At 35.6% G+C, this 19,742-nt stretch overlaps 1 protein-coding gene across 3 annotated transcripts in view; it reads right to left on the bottom strand.

Annotated features, from left to right (window-relative positions):
* Positions 1-19,742, bottom strand: part of LOC149799303 (calcium-activated chloride channel regulator 3A-1-like) — a 41,118-nt gene that overhangs the window by 10,921 nt on the left and 10,455 nt on the right. For all 3 annotated transcript variants that reach the window (XM_089957053.1, XM_089957054.1, XM_089957055.1), the window contains exons 2-7: positions 17,208-17,502; positions 10,267-10,405; positions 4,484-4,646; positions 2,808-2,943; positions 1,691-1,821; positions 667-894 (exon numbers count right to left, since the gene is read on the bottom strand). In XM_089957053.1, the coding sequence (XP_089813179.1) occupies positions 667-894; positions 1,691-1,821; positions 2,808-2,943; positions 4,484-4,646; positions 10,267-10,405; positions 17,208-17,502 (1,092 nt within the window). The remainder of the gene's footprint in view (positions 1-666; positions 895-1,690; positions 1,822-2,807; positions 2,944-4,483; positions 4,647-10,266; positions 10,406-17,207; positions 17,503-19,742) is intronic.

Below are 19,742 nucleotides of genomic sequence, written 5' to 3'. Positions count from 1 at the left end.
TTGACGTCAATACATACTAAAGGTTTCGACTACCCTAGTTGGTATGTATAAGCAAGTTTTAATTTTGAGGTGCATGCACCATAAGGGACTTAAGACTTGATATTTTAATTTATTGTTTTTTATGTGCAACTCTACGGTTATAAACTAAGTAAAAGAAAGAAGAAAAACCAGCATGTTTTTTTTAAAACTTTACAAACAATCTGTTATAAATGAAAATGTAGGAGGAACTTAGTATTATGAAAAGAATCCGAAATAATCTTGAAAGAGTTTATGAAAGTAAAAAACAAGAAACTTTCAGTACAAATGTCAATACTGGAAATGTACTGGTCCGCCAACAATGGTGACGTTGTCTTAAGCTTGGATTTAATCCACAATGACGTTTCGATGATGTCCTAGAGGTTCCCCTCGTAGATTAGACAGCACGTGTCTGCAACACGTGTTATAAAATTACAGGCCTGACATATCCACTCTAAGAACAGTTACCGATCAAATCTTTACATGCAAAAACATCTAACTCTTTATGTATGTCTTGCTGGTGAATGACAGTTGTTCTCACCATCTCTAAGATATCTTATATATAGATGATATTATCTCATAGCCCAGCACTAACGCTCAAGATAATACCAGTTACTTCCTGGTCGTGTTGAAAACAAGCCTGAAATTTACCTTCTTTGCTGTTAGCAGTCCCTGGCCGATTGCTGTCGAGCCGCCAGAAAGCAATGATAAAACGACGTTGACAAGTCTTTGGCGGTCGGTGTCCGTATTAATCTGTATTAAATTAGTCAAGGGTGTTGCAGTGGTCGAAAAGGAGACTATCCCCAGATAGGATGAAGCTTGGATCAAAACTTCAATGATGTATTTTGCAGTCCGCTTCATTTCTGCGATGCGGGACAACTATTTTGACATTAAATAAAATGTTTGTCTCACAAAAAAGTGTTAAAAGAACATAGATTCACAATAGCAACAAGAACTGATATTACTACTACAACCACGTTAGAAGACAACTGTTTTTTCAAACGCTGTAAGTTATATATTGTATCGTTTCTGCGCAATTGACGCTTATGCTTGAGTACTAACGATAGTGTATTAAGTAACTTTGATCATTGACTTTCAGCAGGATGTATTTAATATCTACATAATTCAAAACGTGGGTGAAATACAGTTGGGTGTGAAAATAGATGACGAGCAAATATGAGGAAGTGTAACCTGTGCAAATCATATGAAATTGTTGTAGTTATCTCAACCCATTAGTTCCTATATTGAAACTTGCACCGATTTGGAAAAAGTTAATCTACCATATTTTCAAATAGTATATTGAGCTTAATAACATTTTATCCAGATGAATATAGATTTCTTCAAGTTTTGCGAATTTTGATGGAAGTCTTCATGAATTACCCCATTGAAGTTATGTTTAATGGTAATCCATGCTAAGTATATATAAAAATTCACAAAATTCAGGTAAGATATAGCTACAAGAAATAAACCTCATACAACTATCCCATATGTGTACATTAGCCAGACGTAATTCACTCTACAAGAGAATACTGATATTGTAAAATGTTTCCAAATTTATGTCGCTAAATATTGTTGCTATCAGTTTGTATCAAAATTATCCAATGTTAAGAGTTACAAAAATAGCCCGCTACATTGCTACTGTAGACGCCCAAAAGAGACTTGTAAAGGTAAATACCCCGGATGAAGAAATTAGTGAATCCATACTCCCAGAAACATCCAGAACAAAAGCTCGAACTTTTGGCCCGCTGTAAGCTATGTTAAAAATTGGTGTTGTGTCAGTACTCTCTGGTGCTGCATAGTTGTTTCCTGAAAACAGAAAATAAAAAGAAAGTCCAGGCACAAAAAGCTTTATTGTGTGTGTGTGTGTGTGTGTGTGTGTGTGTGTGTGTATATATATATATATATATATATATATATATATATATATATATATATATATATATATATATTGAAAGGACTATTATTCGCCACATGATTGGTATTCTTTATATATCTATTGTTAGCCGTAAGGAGCTATAATAAATTCCATATTAGTCTTATAATTACTTACCTTAAACAGAAATGGAGTTTTCAAATTCACTTACTGCAGACTGGTTTGCCATATAACTTAATACTTAATTTATATCTTACTACGCATGTCAAATTACATAACAAGCTAATAAACGTTTACGTTAGAGGACAGCAAGATGGAAAAATGTCTTGCTATTCTGATCTTATTTCACTTTGGCCCGAAAATAAATAGATTTATAATTTATCAAGTACTGCCTCCCCAGGTACAGTCTGACCCAAGTAGCAAAATTAAAATTCAACACACTGTGGTTCTGACAAAAGAACATCAAGTCGGTCCATAATAATATGTTTGCAACTAAGAGATTTACCTAATCAGTGCTTATGTATTCAGTTTAAGCTGTTGTATCTACTCTACGTATTTGTTTATTATAAATATATACCACCCGAGCAGAATTTCAAAGTTGCACTGATATAACTGAAAAATTGTTAAAGCTACGTTAAAAATCCAAAACACACGCGCACACACACACACACACATACACCTTTAGGTAATGCTTCAAACAAATGCTCCAGCGTACATGAATATTTAGCAATGTACAAAGCTTATTTTACTAAAGGCACAACCTCTCTGAATGAGGTATGGGTGATATATGGGTAATAATGCAAGTTTATCAGAGGCCAACGCCTGCTGCAAGGGCAACAAATTATCCTAGCTACAAGCTACCCAGCCCCGTCTCTCTCTCTCTCTCTCTCTATCTCTCTCTCTCTCAATCTCTTGATACCTTGAAAATCATCATGTTCTCGTATGACTTCCCATGTGCTTTTGTGGTGGCAGTTTATGTTCTGATCACTTGGGATAGTTGTGATGTGTCTGTAATCCTCCGCAGTATTATTGTCGTTTTCACAGTAGTTCTCCACCTGATATCGGATTAAACCGTTATATATATATATATATATATATATATATATATATATATATATATATATATATATATATATATATATATATATATATATATATTACAAATAATGAGGACTTTGTATAGTGCCTAATCTTTAAAAGCTCTAAGCGCTTTACAACATTAGACAACACCTATAAGATAAAAAAACATATATAATGATATGATTACAAAAAACTAACACCATGAAATTAGAAAACATAAATAACATGCTGAGAATATTTAAGGTAGGAAACGTTATTAGGTCTTTAAGTTTGTTCTTGCAGTCGACATCTTTGTGTCCGACAGTGATGTAAAACTGAGATGTACCTCAAGTCCTGGTGGAACCGACCATAACATAATAGAACTGTTACATAGTTGTCATTATCGTAAATCCAGCACAATTGTGAGTATCCTTTTGACAATCTTCAAACCCATACACATCAATTAAATTGACGGCAAATATTATTTATCTATGAAATTACTCAAGTTATTTGCTCCGTAAAAATATATGGTCTACAGTATATCTGACTGGATGTTTGTTTTTAATTAATGTCTTTGTGTATTTCACTATCTTTTTATGGTCGTTAAAATCACTTAACTGACTGAGAAGATAAAGCGTTTTAATTGTTGAAACATATTTGAAACAGAAATGGAATCGAAGTAAATCTCGACGTACAAGAATGTATTACCAACTTGAATATTCTGTGTAAATGCAAATAAACATCGATTAGGGCGTGATTCGGAATGAAGGATGAGACTTGCAAAGGAAGCACTTACAGAATGCATGTTTTTTATGTGTAAGAATCTAGAAATTGTTGTAATGAAAGTTTGCGAAAAGAAATAAACTTTGTTGTATTCAGTTTTCTCTCTAATTTTGAAACTCCTGACATCACACTCTCCTTCATCTTCGCTTGCCCTGGTTTCGATATTATAATCCTGTATACACCTTGGCGGATTGAACACATATATTTGTGTGCTTTGTCCTAGCGACATCAATTGAATTCCATGAGTTGCATCCCTTCGTATGTGATGCCAGCTAACCAATAGCGTGTAACAGCGGTACATTGTACATCGACCAGAAATGGTACAGGCAATCGACTTAAAAATTATGCTTTGCAAGCTTAACGTCTAAAGTGTGACCACGTACCAGAGAAAAGCCATTTGAGTGAAGGGTATTTGTACAAATACGGACCGGCATTAGAAAATTGCTTATTTATCAGTCCATTCATGTTGTGTACTCCCCTTGTCTCGCGACTTAATTTTGACTGGATGCCGTGGCTTGATGCTGCATCCACTGAAACTTACAGACCCGAAGCAGAAATATCTGCTTGATACGCCAAGGTGTGAATAGGCTTATGATATCGGAAACTTGGCTTGCGAAGATGACTCTCCCTAAGTCCAAAAATTGCAACACCACCCAAGACATTTAAAAATAGTGTTACATTTTGCACTTCGAAAAAGACATTACTCCCACAAATAAATGGAGAAATAAAATCGATAGAACATTGAAAACTCACCGACGTAATGTAAGAATGACCCATCAATGACACGGGGGCTGTCTGGTCTCCAACTGGACAATATCTACATTCATATGGGAGCGGATACCTAAAGTTGGTCAGATCGCAGGGTTTAGATGCATCGCAGTTCATAAGAGCTTGCCCTTTGATATTCTTCGTACATCTGTTGAAATTAGATGTTTGGCCATTATATAACTGTACTATGTAAATATAGACGAATACAAACATTTTCAAAACAGCGCCCACACCAAGACCAACTTATGTTGAATGGGGTGAGCTGCGGAGGAAGAGGAGAAGTTCCTTTCACTGCTAGTCTTCAATTCAAGAGTAGGAAAACACAACCATCTACAATAAAGCGCTCTCCCAGAAAGATTTGTTTAATGTTTGAGAAGAACACAAAAGTTACATTAAAAAGTTGTCTTATTTTCAGCATAGTTTTTTTGGTCAGGGAACTAGTTTCAGCATCCATTATATAGAAATACTATGTATGTGTGGTGTATTGTGACAGCATCGTAAAACGAAGATGCATTTCATAAAGAACATAAAATATATAGTGCTTGTAGAGGCCGCTAAGAGCTGGCCTATGTGGGCTCTTAAATACTATACATTTACGACGTATTTCCGATTTCTAAACTCATAAGAGTATTAATTTTTACAGCCATCATTATCATCTACTAAATTTTAGAAACCATCAATTATAAATAATTTTAAGAGAAATATAAAGAAATCACAAAATTAGGATTTCTCTTTTATGTCACTACCATGGCAAAGTTTTGCGACCAAAGATTATCAGTAAACAAAACACGTAAAAAGGTTCATCAGACCTCAAATACTGGTGAGTTTCGTCGAGCAATTTAAATATTTAGTTAATATGACGTCCATAACTTTTCACGCATCATACATGATCCGTGCTCATCGTCTACACAGTCACGTGAATTCTGCTCCTGTACTTCTACTTGTGTATTAGTATTATATTGGTTCAGGCTGTGTTTATCAAACATAATAAACCCGACTACATCACGATTAATTCTCAAAATGCCTACTCTTTTGAGTCACACATTTCGATCAATACTTGGAAGACACAATGAATTAGCTAATGCCACAACCCAAGATTTATTTCGTGATTACTAAGGAATGCATTAAATTTGTAAATACAACAAAATATGAGTCAATTGTCTTTAACGTTTCATAGAATTGGATTTATTGGCATTGAATAGAATTCAAGCATAGTATATGTAATTGATATTAACTTCACGTTACCCTATATTTGTATAACCTTATCCAATTTTATTAATCGCGATTTCTTACTTTTATGTTGTTTCTTAAAAATTAGTAAATATGAACTTACATATAATGCATTTTTAATCACTTAATTTATCGAAGAAAACTAAGCAAAATATGTTTATGCGTGCCATGACGCAGGACGCAAAACGAAATAATTTTAGGATTTTAAGTCGTTGTATCACTGTTTCTAGGTGCTATAACGTAGGTCACAAATTTAAGCTATGTTAAGCATTTATGTCGTGTATTTTATCCCTGTTTCTGATGTAGAACCCAAATAAAATTATGTTAGTTTTCCCTTTCTAAGTTGCGTATTTCATCGCTATTTCTGTGGAACATACAACTGATCTCATTTTTGTTTCAGAAAAGAACTTGGGGGGGGGGGAATAATTATGTATAATTGAATATTTTTTATCGACAGAAGAATGTATGAGCTGATAACTTTAACAAAACATATTGCACGTAACCTGCAAAAATGAAATAAATTTATTTTAAAAAACGCTGCAGACGCCAACCAGGCAATGGGAAGAGCAACATCGAGGTGTAAGGAGGGAGTAAAAAGAAAACTTTTTGCGTCAGAATATTTCAACATGGTTCAACATCTTCTGTGTTTACTGGACACATGTTTCATGTCTTCGTCTGAGATGATTTCTTTATAAGACCAAAATGTAAACAAAAGTTTTTTAATTGTGTTTTCTACTTTCCTTCTGTCCGTCGCGTCAAATTTGTCTTTGTACTTTTCACTCTATTTTGTTGAGTATTTTATTTTATTCTATGGAGAAGTTTGTAAGAATTTAAAATAATTGCCAAAGTTTAAATGTTCATAGGAAACATTGCAGTTATATCCATTGTTTTATGACGACATATTAAGTATGCGTGGTCACCGTGTTTACTACTGTATATAAAATCAATATAAGCGGATATGGGAAACGCGTCAACGTTCGAATGAATCCAGACGACGTCGTTGTCACCACGGATTGAAATGCTCTTCAGCCATTTTGCTTCTTTTCACTCGTTATTCCTTGTTCTCTTTCTCTGGTTTTCAGCTCTATTGCTATTTACGTTCATCTTTCCAAGATGCGTACAAGATCTGTAGCTTAGAAGTCAGGTCTTAAACTATTGTGTCGTAGGTAATGCTTCAACTGCCTGTTCATATCAAAGTAAAGATGAATGTGTTCCTATTCTCACAGAAAAAGAAAAATACAGTCGATACATTCTATGTAGCACAGAAAATTAGACGAAGTGTACAACACAAGGTGATGAAATACACAATTTAGAATTCTAAAACGATTTCTTTGCATCTTAGGTCACAGCACGCAGAAACAGTGACGAAACATACACCATAAAACCCTAACATGATTTCATTCTGCGTACTATGTCACAGCATGCAGAAACAGTGATGAAACACATTATAAAATATCCTAACATGTTTTAGTCTTGTGTCCTACGATACAGCACACAAAATATATTTTGCTTCATAGCATTCCAGTATTGAATAACTTACTTATTAAACTGTATAATGTATTATGTTTATGTTAATTAATTTATAAAACAATCAGCTACAAAAGTAAGAAGTCGAGAATGGTAGAGTGAAAAAGACTAGACAAATATAGGTCACCTCTAAGGTAACATCCATTAAAACCTTTGTATAATTCTCAATAATTACTATTATATTTCGATGAAAATAAAATAATAACTCCTTAATGTGTGTTGTGCATACAAATTTTAATGCATAAATTTATTTATCGTCCTGAAAAATTGGAAAAGCACTTTACACTTGAATGTGGTAGCAGTTAACGCAAAATGTCTTTCTATTATTGATCGAAATGTCTGATGCAATAGACCAGAAACAGTATCATAGTCTGAACATTTATAACTTTACCATACACAAATTTAGACGTACGGAAGCAGACTTGACAAGACTTGCGGAGTGCAAACACGAGAGCAGTGTTTGCACGAGTGTGTGTGAACAAACACGGGTCGTTTACAGGAACAGACTTTGTACGAGTGTGTGTGAACAAACACGGGTCGATTACAGGAGCAGACTTTGTACGAGTGTGTGAACAAACACGGGTCGTTTACAGGAGCAGACTTTGTACGAGTGTGTGTGAACAAATATACAGAAATAGACTTTATAGAGTACCGACGATGCTTATTTACAGCAACAGCCTTGACATGAGTGTGTGGGGTACAACATCATTTACTGGAAGAGACTTGACATGAGTGTGTGGGGTACAACATGGGTCATTTACAGGAAGAGACTTGACATGAGTGTGTGGGGTACAACATGGGTCATTTACAGGAAGAGACTTTACATAAGTGTGTGGGGTACAACATGGGTCATTTTACAGGAACAGGCCTGACATGAGTGTATGGGGTACAACATGGGTCATTCACAGCAACAGACATGACATGAGTGCATGGGGTACAACATGGGTCATTTACAGGAAGAGACTTGACATGCGTGTGTGGGGTACAACATGGGTCATTTACATGAAGAGACGTGACATGAGTGTGTGGGGTACAACATGGGTCATTTACAGGAAGAGACTTGACATGAGTATGTGGTGTATAACATGGGTCACTTACAAGAACAGTCTTGACATGAGTGTGTGGGGTACAACATGGGTCATTTACAAGAACAGACTTGACATGAGTGTGTGGGGTACAACATGGGTCATTTACATGAACAGACTTGACATGAGTGTGTGGGATACAACATGGGTCATTTACAGGGAGAGACTTGACATGAGTATGTGGATTACAACATGCGTCTTTTACAGGAACATACTTTACATGAGTGTGTGGGGTACAACATGGGTCATTTTACAGGAACATGCCTGACATGAGTGTGTGGGGTACAACGTGGGTGATTCACAGCAACAGACATGACATGAGTGTACGGGATACAACATGGGTCATTTACATGAAGAGACGTGACATGAGTGTGTGGGGTACAACATGGGTCATTTACAGGAAGAGACTTGACATGAGTATGTGGTGTATAACATGGGTCACTTACAGGAACAGTCTTGACATGAGTGTGTGGGGTACAACATGGGTCATTTACAAGAACAGACTTGACATGAGTGTGTGGGATACAACATGGGTCATTTACAGGGAGAGACTTGATATGAGTATGTGGTGTATAACATGGGCCATTTACAGGAACAGTCTTGACATGAGTGTGTGGGATACAACATGGGTCATTTACAGGGAGAGACTTGACATGAGTATGTGGATTACAACATGCGTCTTTTACAGGAACATACTTTACATGAGTGTGTGGGGTACAACATGGGTCATTTTACAGGAACAGGCCTGACATGAGTGTGTGGGGTACAACGTGGGTCATTCACAGCAACAGACATGACATGAGTGTATGGGGTACAACATGGGTCATTTACAGCAACAGACTTGACATGAGTGCGTGGGGTACAACATGGGTCATTTACAGGAAGAGACTTGACATGATTGTGTGGGGTACAACATAGGTCATTTACAGGAACAGACTTGACATGAGTGTGTGGGGTACAACATGGGTCATTTACAGAAAGAGACTTGACATGCGTGTGTGGGGTACAACATGGGTCATTTACATGAAGAGACGTGACATGAGTGTGTGGGGTACAACATGGGTTACTTACAGGAACAGGCTTGACATGAGTATGTGGGATGCAACATGGGTCATTTACAGGAAGGGACTTGACATGAGTATGTGGGGTATAACATGGGTCACTTACAGGAACAGTCTTGACATGAGTGTGTGGGGTACAACATGGGTCATTTACAAGAACAGACTTGACATGAGTGTGTGGGATACAACATGGGTCATTTACAGGGAGAGACTTGACATGAGTATGTGGATTACAACATGCGTCTTTTACAGGAACATACTTTACATGAGTGTGTGGGATACAACATGGGTCATTTACAGGAACAGACCTGACATGCGTGTGTGGGGTACAACATGGGTTCTGTACAGGAACAGACTTGACATGAGCGTGTGGGGTACAGCATGGGTCCATTACAGGAACAGGCCTGACATGAGTGTGTGGGGTACAACATGGGTCATTTACAGGAACAGACTTGACATGCGTGTGTGGGGTACAACATGGGTCCTGTACAGGAACAGACTTGACATGAGTGTGTGGGGTACAACATGGATCATTTACAGCATCAGATCTGACCACAGTGTGTGTAGTACAAACAGAGGTCATGTACAGGAACAGACTCGACAAGAGTGTGTAGGGCACAGATAATGGTAGTTATTATGTGCAAGGTTTTGCTCTCTATCATAACCTCATTTCCCTCATCAAAAATTCAGAGAAAATAAAGCGTTCTTGACAGATGATTCACAGGAAATATGAATCCATTCGTATTTAGGTAAGAGAAAAAGTTAGTCCTTAGATTCGTTCATCAATGTATATTTGATCACGATCATTGAAATTACATACATACATACATACATACATACATACATACATGATCTATATACTCACACAACCGGTTGATACTGTGCGGTGACCGTGTCGAAGTAGAAGTACGGATTCAAGTAGCTCAATGCCTTTTTCAAAGACACTTTGTACTCGTCAAACAAGCCCCATCGTAGGTGTCCCCACTCATGTACAAACATGTGAGCTGCAACATCGATATCATTATTAGTATGACGTTAAATCAGTAATTAAATATTAATATTTAATTTAATCAATTATTAGTATGACGTAATTGAAAATTGCTACCATTTTCATTTTGAAGAACTGCATATAACACGAATACAATCCTTTAGTTCACTAGTATCTCTGTACTCTTGACTATATATATATATATATATATATATATATATATATATATATATATATATATATATATATATATATATATATAATTTTCATTACTATAACTGTACTCTTGACTGTGTCCATAGCATTTTCTATGTATCCCTTTACTCTTTACTGTGTCCATAGAAATAGAAACCTTCATGACCGTGTTTCTAAATGTACAAAAATGAAATTGGTCAGTTTTACTTCCACATTAAATGCTACTGAAAAAATATATCTCGACTATGCTAACATGGTTGAAGTACCAGCACAACTTCACCCGCGGGAAGCTGAACAGTGGCACTCTTGGGTTTGTGTAGTGTGGGTCCAGAGTGTCATTTATATAGTTAGCATTATTCCCTGGGATGTTTGCGTTGAACCCTCTTATAGATCAGCCTCAACGACATTTATTCATATACAACCAAATCTTACTCTGAACTGGTGGAAGTTCAAACTCGAGCGATCTGACATTTTCGGGTATGGAACGTTTTTGGCGTTTTGTGCGTTGAAGTAAAGTTTGTTCTCAGATCTAAAGTTCACATGTAGAATGAACGTGGCAAAAACTAACTCAGCCTGATTTTTATTTCTTATCTTAAAATGTATGTTGATATCCTACATGTCGTTTCCCTGGATTACAAGATCACCTTGGAAGATGTCCTTTCGTCGTCATCATATATTATCTCATTTGAAGAGATTATTTACGTGGAATCTCTCCTCCAATTTTAATGTCGACCCGGACACTGCGCTGGTTGATTGTTTGAAAAATTTATAACATTTATTTCTCTGATTTTCTATACTTTATTTCAAATAAATCTAATTTTATTTTTCGGAAAATGTATTTTTAATTTTGATGGTGGCTAAGGTCCAAGAAAACCGAATGCTTGTATCTACCAGATAAGGGGATTATACCCTTATGGTATTATTCTGATTATCCATAAAAAGAATTTAATGAGTCAAAGGTTTTACAGGTCTAATATCCCCTACAGTCGGTTGCTCAATCCTAGTCATCAGTCATATCTGATAAATACATTATGGTATGCTCCAGTCCTAGTCATCAGTCATATCTGATAAATACATTATGGGAACATGGATATGCTCCAATCCTAGTCATCATTCATATCTGATAAATACATTATGGCATGCTTCAATCCTAGTCATCATTCATATCTGATAAATACATTATGGCATGCTAATCCTAGTCATCAGTCATATCTGATAAATACATTATGGCATGCTTCAGTCCTAGTCATCAGTCATATCTGATAAATACATTATGGCATGCTTCAATCCTAGTCATCAGTCATATCTGATGAATACATTATGGCATGCTTCAGTCCTAGTCATCAGTCATATCTGATAAATACATTATGGCATGCTTCAATCCTAGTCATCAGTCATATCTGATGAATACATTATGGCATGCTTCAGTCCTAGTCATCAGTCATATCTGATAAATACATTATGGCATGCTTCAATCCTAGTCATCAGTCATATCTGATGAATACATTATGGCATGCTTCAATCCTAGTCATCAGTCATATCTGATAAATACATTATGGCATGCTTCAATCCTAGTCATCAGTCATATCTGATGAATACATTATGGCGTGCTTCAGTCCTAGTCATGAGTCATATCTGATAAATACATTATGGCATGCTTCAATCCTAGTCATCAGTCATATCTGATGAATACATTATGGCATGCTTCAGTCCTAGTCATCAGTCATATCTGATAAATACATTATGGCATGCTTCAATCCTAGTCATCAGTCATATCTGATGAATACATTATGGCATGCTTCAATCCTAGTCATCAGTCATATCTGATAAATACATTATGGCATGCTTCAATCCTAGTCATCAGTCATATCTGATGAATACATTATGGCGTGCTTCAGTCCTAGTCATGAGTCATATCTGATAAATACATTATGGCATGCTTCAATCCTAGTCATCAGTCATATCTGATGAATACATTATGGCATGCTTCAGTCCTAGTCATCAGTCATATCTGATAAATACATTATGGCATGCTTCAATCCTAGTCATCAGTCATATCTGATAAATACATTATGGCATGCTTCAATCCTAGTCATCAGTCATATCTGATGAATACATTATGGCATGCTTCAGTCCTAGTCATCAGTCATATCTGATAAATACATTATGGCATGCTTCAGTCCTAGTCATCAGTCATATTTGATAAATACATTATGGTATGCTTGGAATTATTTTGATATTGTGTCAATATACCTGTGATTTCCTTCAGTCATAAATGCAGGTGCAATGCTTATCCACTATAGATTAGTATGGCAAGTGAATCGCTCTGATGCGCTCAAACTTATGTGATTGTGTTTAAAATAATGCTAATCAATGGTCGTCTGTTTCAATTTCAGACAATGTTTGAAAAAAATTAAAGTAGCTGCTTAGCAAACGAGAAAACAGAACGTTATTTAGAATATTGTCGCGACCATTTAAAAGAAATACAAAGGCAAGCTCGATGGATAAAACATTCAATGTTGGACAGGTAAGATTATTTTGAAACCGTCGAACTAGTTCAAGTTATCAATTTCATAATTTAGTTAACGTTACTTGGTTACTAACAACCTGTTGTTAATTTAAAGACATGGGAAAGAATTATTCAGTAGAAATGTGCTTCTCGTTGTGTTCCTTTAAGCTCTTTTCATAGTTTCATTCTTTTATACCATGGAGAGGGTGTGTTTAGAATATTATTTCTGGACTTTTCATTTGAAGTGACCTAAGGACTTAAATCTGGTAAATTATTTAGGGTTTCGGTTTATGGGCCTGTATTATTAACGATATGATGCATCTGTCCTGGGTAGATTGTCCTCTTCGATGAGATTGATTAGATATATTTATTTTTGGGTCATTTTTTTGTTTATTTGAATAAACTAGTAATTCCTTATTGAACCTTCTATTTCAGCTCCATCAAAAGGTTTATTCTAATAGGAGAATAAGAAAACTATGTACCGACATGAATGATTTAACTACAACAGTGTGACCGATAAATATTGGACCTCTTCAGTGGCGTAAGTGGCTAGAGCGTCCGTCTTGGATGCGGGCGGTCGCAGGTCTGACTCCCGGTTAAGTAACAACAAAGACTTATAAAAATGATACTAGCAGCTGCCTCGCTTGGGGCTCAGCATTAAGAGGTTAGGTCAGGATAATGTAACTGGGTGGGACGTGATGCTCCATGTCTGCAGCATGATTCCTCAGTGCAAGGCATCACTATAAACTAACACGCTTCAGACATCGTAACGATATGACTGAAAATGTGTTAAAACTAAGTTAAAGAACAAATCACACACACATCCGACAAATATTGGTCTATCTTTGTTAGCTAATTTCAGGTAAAGTTTGATTACAATATTGGAGAATAAAGTACACGGTACGGACGATGTCAAAAGAACAATGCATACAACAGAAATAATTGTTGTCTTGATGATAACGTGTCCCATATCCGCTTTTAATGCAAGATTAGTCAAGGTGGCGCCGGGGAGGGATCGACCTAATCGAACACAGTATAACTTTAAAGTAAAATTCACGAGGTGGAAAAACATCATAATTTATTTCTTCTATTCGTTAGACAGCCTTCTTAAGTCAGACATTTATTTCATAGTGCCTGTACACTCAGGTCAGATTGTGTACTGTTTTATGTTTGCTAATGTTACGGCGATTCACCTGCACATAGAATATTAAAACATATTGTTAGATTTATCGAGCGGTCATATACGTCGTCTACATACGCCAGAAACTAGTAGATGCGCAGATACCTGGGATAGGATTGCACTGTATCGCATGTGCGAGATTCCACGTGACCGCTCACCAATTATATCGTCTCATTGCTAAATGTCACCTTGTCTTTGGATAATACTAGTAACAACAGATCAATGCTGTACATAGTTACGCAAGCACTTTTGAATACACCGTCATGTAATATTTAATGGGCTTATTCACTTTTGAAACCAGCATGGGCGAATGGTACATGTAGGTGGAAGTGATATACGTCTGTCATGTTTCGCTGGATAATTTCCCTTTTATCTATATTTACAAATAGCACAGTTCCTTAGACATTGTTTAACCAGTGATCATGAAAAGTCTATGTGTGTTTTCATCTGTCACACATTGTTTAATCAGTGGCCATGAAAAGTCTATGTGTGTTTTCATCTGTCACACATTGTTTAATCAGTGGCCATGAAAAGTCAATGTGTGCTTTCATCTGTCACACATTGTGTAATCAGTGACCATGAAACGTCGACGTGTGCTTTCATCTGTGACACATTGTGTAATCAGTGACCATGAAAAGTCAATGTGTGCTTTCATCTGTCACACATTGTATAATCAGTGGCCATGAAAAGTCAATGTGTGCTTTCATCTGTCACACACTGTGTAATCAGTGACCACGAAAAGTCAATGTGTGCTTTCATCTGTCACACATTGTGCAATCAGTGACCATGAAAAGTCAATGTGTGCTTTCATCTGTCACACATTGTGTAATCAGTGGCCATGAAAAGTCGATGTGTGCTTTCGTCTGTCACTTATGCTATCACCATTTAAAAGTAAATTGTACCTGTAATAACCGACCTTACATACTAAATTTGCTATGCTTTCATTTTGGAATATGTAATCTGTGAAGCAGGCAAAATATAGCTTTCTACATGATTTCCACTACCTCTTTAGATGAATTTTAAGCGTGAAAGAAGAAAACAATTATAATCTAAATTGATGTCATGCATAGGAAACACAGTAACACCTCTGTGTCCTACGATTTCACTTGCATTCTCTCTTGGTACGTTTCTAAATAACTTATACTATTCTAATTCACTCCAACATGTATGATAATAATATACCTCCATATCTGAAAAAAGTCAATTTCATATTATCATGTATCCTCCTGATAAATACAGGGACATACTTTCAGATCTGTTTTAATCGTAACTTTATGTGTCAGGAACCAAGTGTTTGCTGGTGAGAGGGGTATATTTTTAAGGTTTTGCACACATCAAAGGTAATGAATGACGAAACACATACTTTTTATTCCTCGCAATCAATATTTGTCCAGTTCGATATGGCTTAGGATCTGGCTGGCGTAGCAATTCATGATATAATGATAGCTAATATACCGATGATCACAGGAACTTTTATTACCTTACCATCATTGATCATAATGCTGGTAAACGAATGGAACGAGGAAGTTCACATGCGGTTTTTTTTTTTCGCACATGTTACTATCACTTAGCATATTACTTATCGCATACGAACGCGTATTCTATTTGAATTGTCATCGTGTAACATTAAAGACAAATAATAAAAACGTACTTCATAGATGCCTCTTCCAATATGCCACAATTGAAGAGAAAATATCTAAAGTCAATCAGAAGCCATAACTAGAATACAATTTTGCTGGAAACAATTACAAATCGATTTGTTTCTTCGATTTTTAAATGTTATGCCTCACGCTAAATTTATATTTTCGATCAAAATAGTCTATCAAATGTTTTAAGCAGAAACACAAATTGAAAGACAAAGTTCTAAATCAAAAAGTGGCCATAACATCAAAAACTTTATCAGGAAAACAGTGAAAATCGAAGTTATCGAAATTCTTCTTAACATATTTATTTGATTTCAACCCATGAAGTGCTTCAGAGTTTTTGAACAGAAACAAAATGAAAGACAAAGTTTAAGACCAACAGGGGCAATAATTCCGTAAAATTCTTGGCAGGAAAATATTTAAAATCTTGACCTAATTATTCTTAATGCCATAAAAATATTTTGAGCCAAGAAGGCATTCGACTGTTATTGAGAGTAATGGAACGGTCGGCAATGAGAAACATTATATGGCCCGATATATATATATATATATATATATATATATATATATATATATATATATATATATATATATATATATGTGTGTGTGTGTGTGTGTGTGTGTGTGTGTAACAAAAACTAACTGTTTTCCATAACTGAGTTAAGCATACTTCAGGATTTTTAATGGGATCTGTTGCCACAATTTTAAATCCAAATTAAACATTCAATGATACTTAGGGTATCAACATCAGCTGTTGGTCTTCTCTTCTTTTTTTTTACAATAATGAAATTCAAGTTACAAAGAGCCTAAACATTGTGGATGGATCCGAGCTCCGGGTGTACTATTTCTCCCTCCCACTTCCATCTCGTTCACATGATAGATTGTTAGATAAAGGAATGGACTACTTTATGAATAAGACATGCAAGTATTCAGATTCATATTGTAGCATGCTGATACTCAACCAAGCTCTCTTTTTTCTTTCATTCACCCTTTTCTTTTTCACTTTCTACAACTTTTGTGTTTCTGTTTCTACAAATTGCACATAAAATACTAATTAACCACTTATAATTCTAATTCATACTCGTTATTGGGACTGTGTCATTTACTACGTTACTACATTAACTTTGCAAGATTTTGGTTCTCATTTTGGGTACAGAGATATTTTTAAAAAAAGTGATTTCATCTATGTGCAATTGTATTTTTTTTAAAAATATGAATGCAGAACCAATCATCTATATATTATTCGTGATCATTCTGAAAACTAAAATCAGATCAATCAATCAATAAATACCCCATGGGCCATAAATTTTCTCTGCGTCCTCCATTAGAAGCAGTTCCGGTGTCAGGTGCATGAACTTCCCTGGTTTTCCGCATTCCACGACCCCTTCAACGTAAGGATTGCGTCCATATTTGTTTGACGGAATGTCTATCAAAATGTATTCCGAATCTAGCGACGAAGGTTTTGGTATTGATATTCCTTGAAGTCTTCGGGACCATGTTGGGGGAATAATAATGGTAACATTCCGAATGTAAGCTCGATATTTTGTGGCCTTGAAGAGCAATCTGGAAGCATTGGTGATAATTGCCTGTAGCAATAATAATAATAATAATAATAATAATGGCATCATCGTCATCATAACTAGAAATAGATATACTGCAGTTTCATTACTAAAATAACTCTGAGATAAGATAAAACATTTTATAATTTCAAGGAAACAAACGTTACAAAGTTAAGTACCAAATTTAATTTCCATAACTTTATTTTAATATATGTTTTAAAAAGTTATTTCTTGGTTGGTTTTTTTTTCCATTTTCTTTAAGAAACTTCCACCTCCACATTAGAAAAAAAATATGACAATCACAACTCTATCAGCATTTAAAATGTTAAGGATAATAATATTTTTACTGAGTGTTTTAGTAGCTTTCAAATTTATATATACCATAATTAACGGTAATTATTATCAATACGTATCGTATAATTTCAAATATTTGTACTCTCTTTTGCTATCAATTTTCTGTTAGTTTTAGTTTTTTGTTGATGAATATTCAAAGTTAGAAAATACTGGTGACTGCCAGAGATGGTCATGTGATATTTCGCACTATGCTATATAAATGAAAATCAATTGTTCACCCATGTGACAAAAATAACTACCTGTTCTGCTAGCCTTAATTTTTCTATCTCAGTCCGGCTATCTCAGACTTGTCGTCTCAGTTATGGTGACAACGCGCTATGAGCTACTTTAAAAAGAAACTCTTGATGTCTTCTGCTGTGCCTGATGGAGTTGTTATAAAATCCAACAACAACATCAGCAGATACATAAAAAAATCATTCATTAAGCAACTTAAGGTCTCTCCAGTGTTAATAGCACCATACCAAACATTTTGGTACACACACACACACACACACACACACAAGTCGCGCTATTTGATTGAGCTCCAGACATACAGGCAATGCACATCACCGGCCATACAACACCAAACTCTTACAAATGATAAAGCAAAGCCAGAAGAAGAAAAAAAAAACAGAAATGTGTTCTGTCAAACTAGTTTCTTCCAACTTTGTCGAACACCCACCATCCACCCCAGTCGAATCAAATATAATAATGCGGCTGCAAATGAAAACTCATGCACTTACAAACCAGAGTGGTTCGTTCATCAGTCAACATGCTAATCCACAAAAAGATATGTAGCGTATCATTGCACAAACGATAGCAACACTTGCCATATTTCCTGGACACAATATAAATTTCCAGGAAATACATGAATTAAAACTTCATTACACACTTCGTTAGAACTGTACCCAGTAGACATATTGTACTGCACAGTATCGTACTGTTGCCTACCATAGAACGTTATCCAAATTAGAACTCATTAAAGTTTAAACTAAACCGTATAAAATATACCAATTATCTATTGTCAATTTCATATGACATCCATCGATTAAATGTGATAATACATTAAATTTTATGTTTTATTTTTTCATGCGTAGAACTTGTGTTCTTAGGGTCGACAGGTCAAACCATTGCCCTCGTTAACATAGTCGTCTTAATAAGCAGTAAAAACAAAAGCACATGGCTCGAGACGCTCATTGCGCAATACAGACAACACAAAGCAACTATAACTTTTTTCTTGATCTTTTTTTCCTTTTCCAAGAGCAGTATATAGAGCTAGATTCCACTTAGATAATTGTTCAGATTTTCGTAAAAGAGTTAAAAACCTGATGACCTTTATACAGAATGAGAAGCAATACTAGTACCCGATGAATGCTGTGTTTTCAATCTGCTAACTGAATTGCAAGGGTGCAGGGTTATTTTAATTCAGTTGGATAATATTGGGTGAGACAAATAAAACTATGCCGAATGGGGAGACAAGTAATATAACCCCTTGACTGGGATTTCCTCATCTTGGTTCTTTTAGTATTGTGCGTGCGCAGTGTAGTAGCTCACAGATTAACGCTATTCGTCATTCGTAATAGTGAACGTTCCACTGATATTAGCTTGACAAGATCGTTCATCTAGTTCAATAGCCTAGATCAGGCTTGCAAACCAGGAAACATAAATATTTCCCGAGTGACCCCTTGGTATAGAAGCTTTTATTTCTTTGTTTGTTTTTAAAGTCCAGCTTAAGCTAATCATTTTGTTTGTAATTTCATATGTAGGACCAGTATAAATTACACTTATCTACATAATTTAAATTATTTACCATTTTCATTTCAGATTGGAATGCATACTGCTTCACCTTAAGTGTAGGTGCTTACATAGGACGTAACAGTATTGGTGCAAGTAGCGGTGTCTTTGGAACGATGGAGCACTGCTTCCACATATCA

This window comes from Sinohyriopsis cumingii, chromosome 5 (assembly GCF_028554795.1).
Source record: "Sinohyriopsis cumingii isolate HCF-2022 chromosome 5, ASM2855479v2, whole genome shotgun sequence".
Classification (NCBI taxonomy): domain Eukaryota; kingdom Metazoa; phylum Mollusca; class Bivalvia; order Unionida; family Unionidae; genus Sinohyriopsis; species Sinohyriopsis cumingii.
Note: the sequence above shows the minus strand (reverse complement) of the source record. Positions and strands in the feature narration are given on the sequence as shown.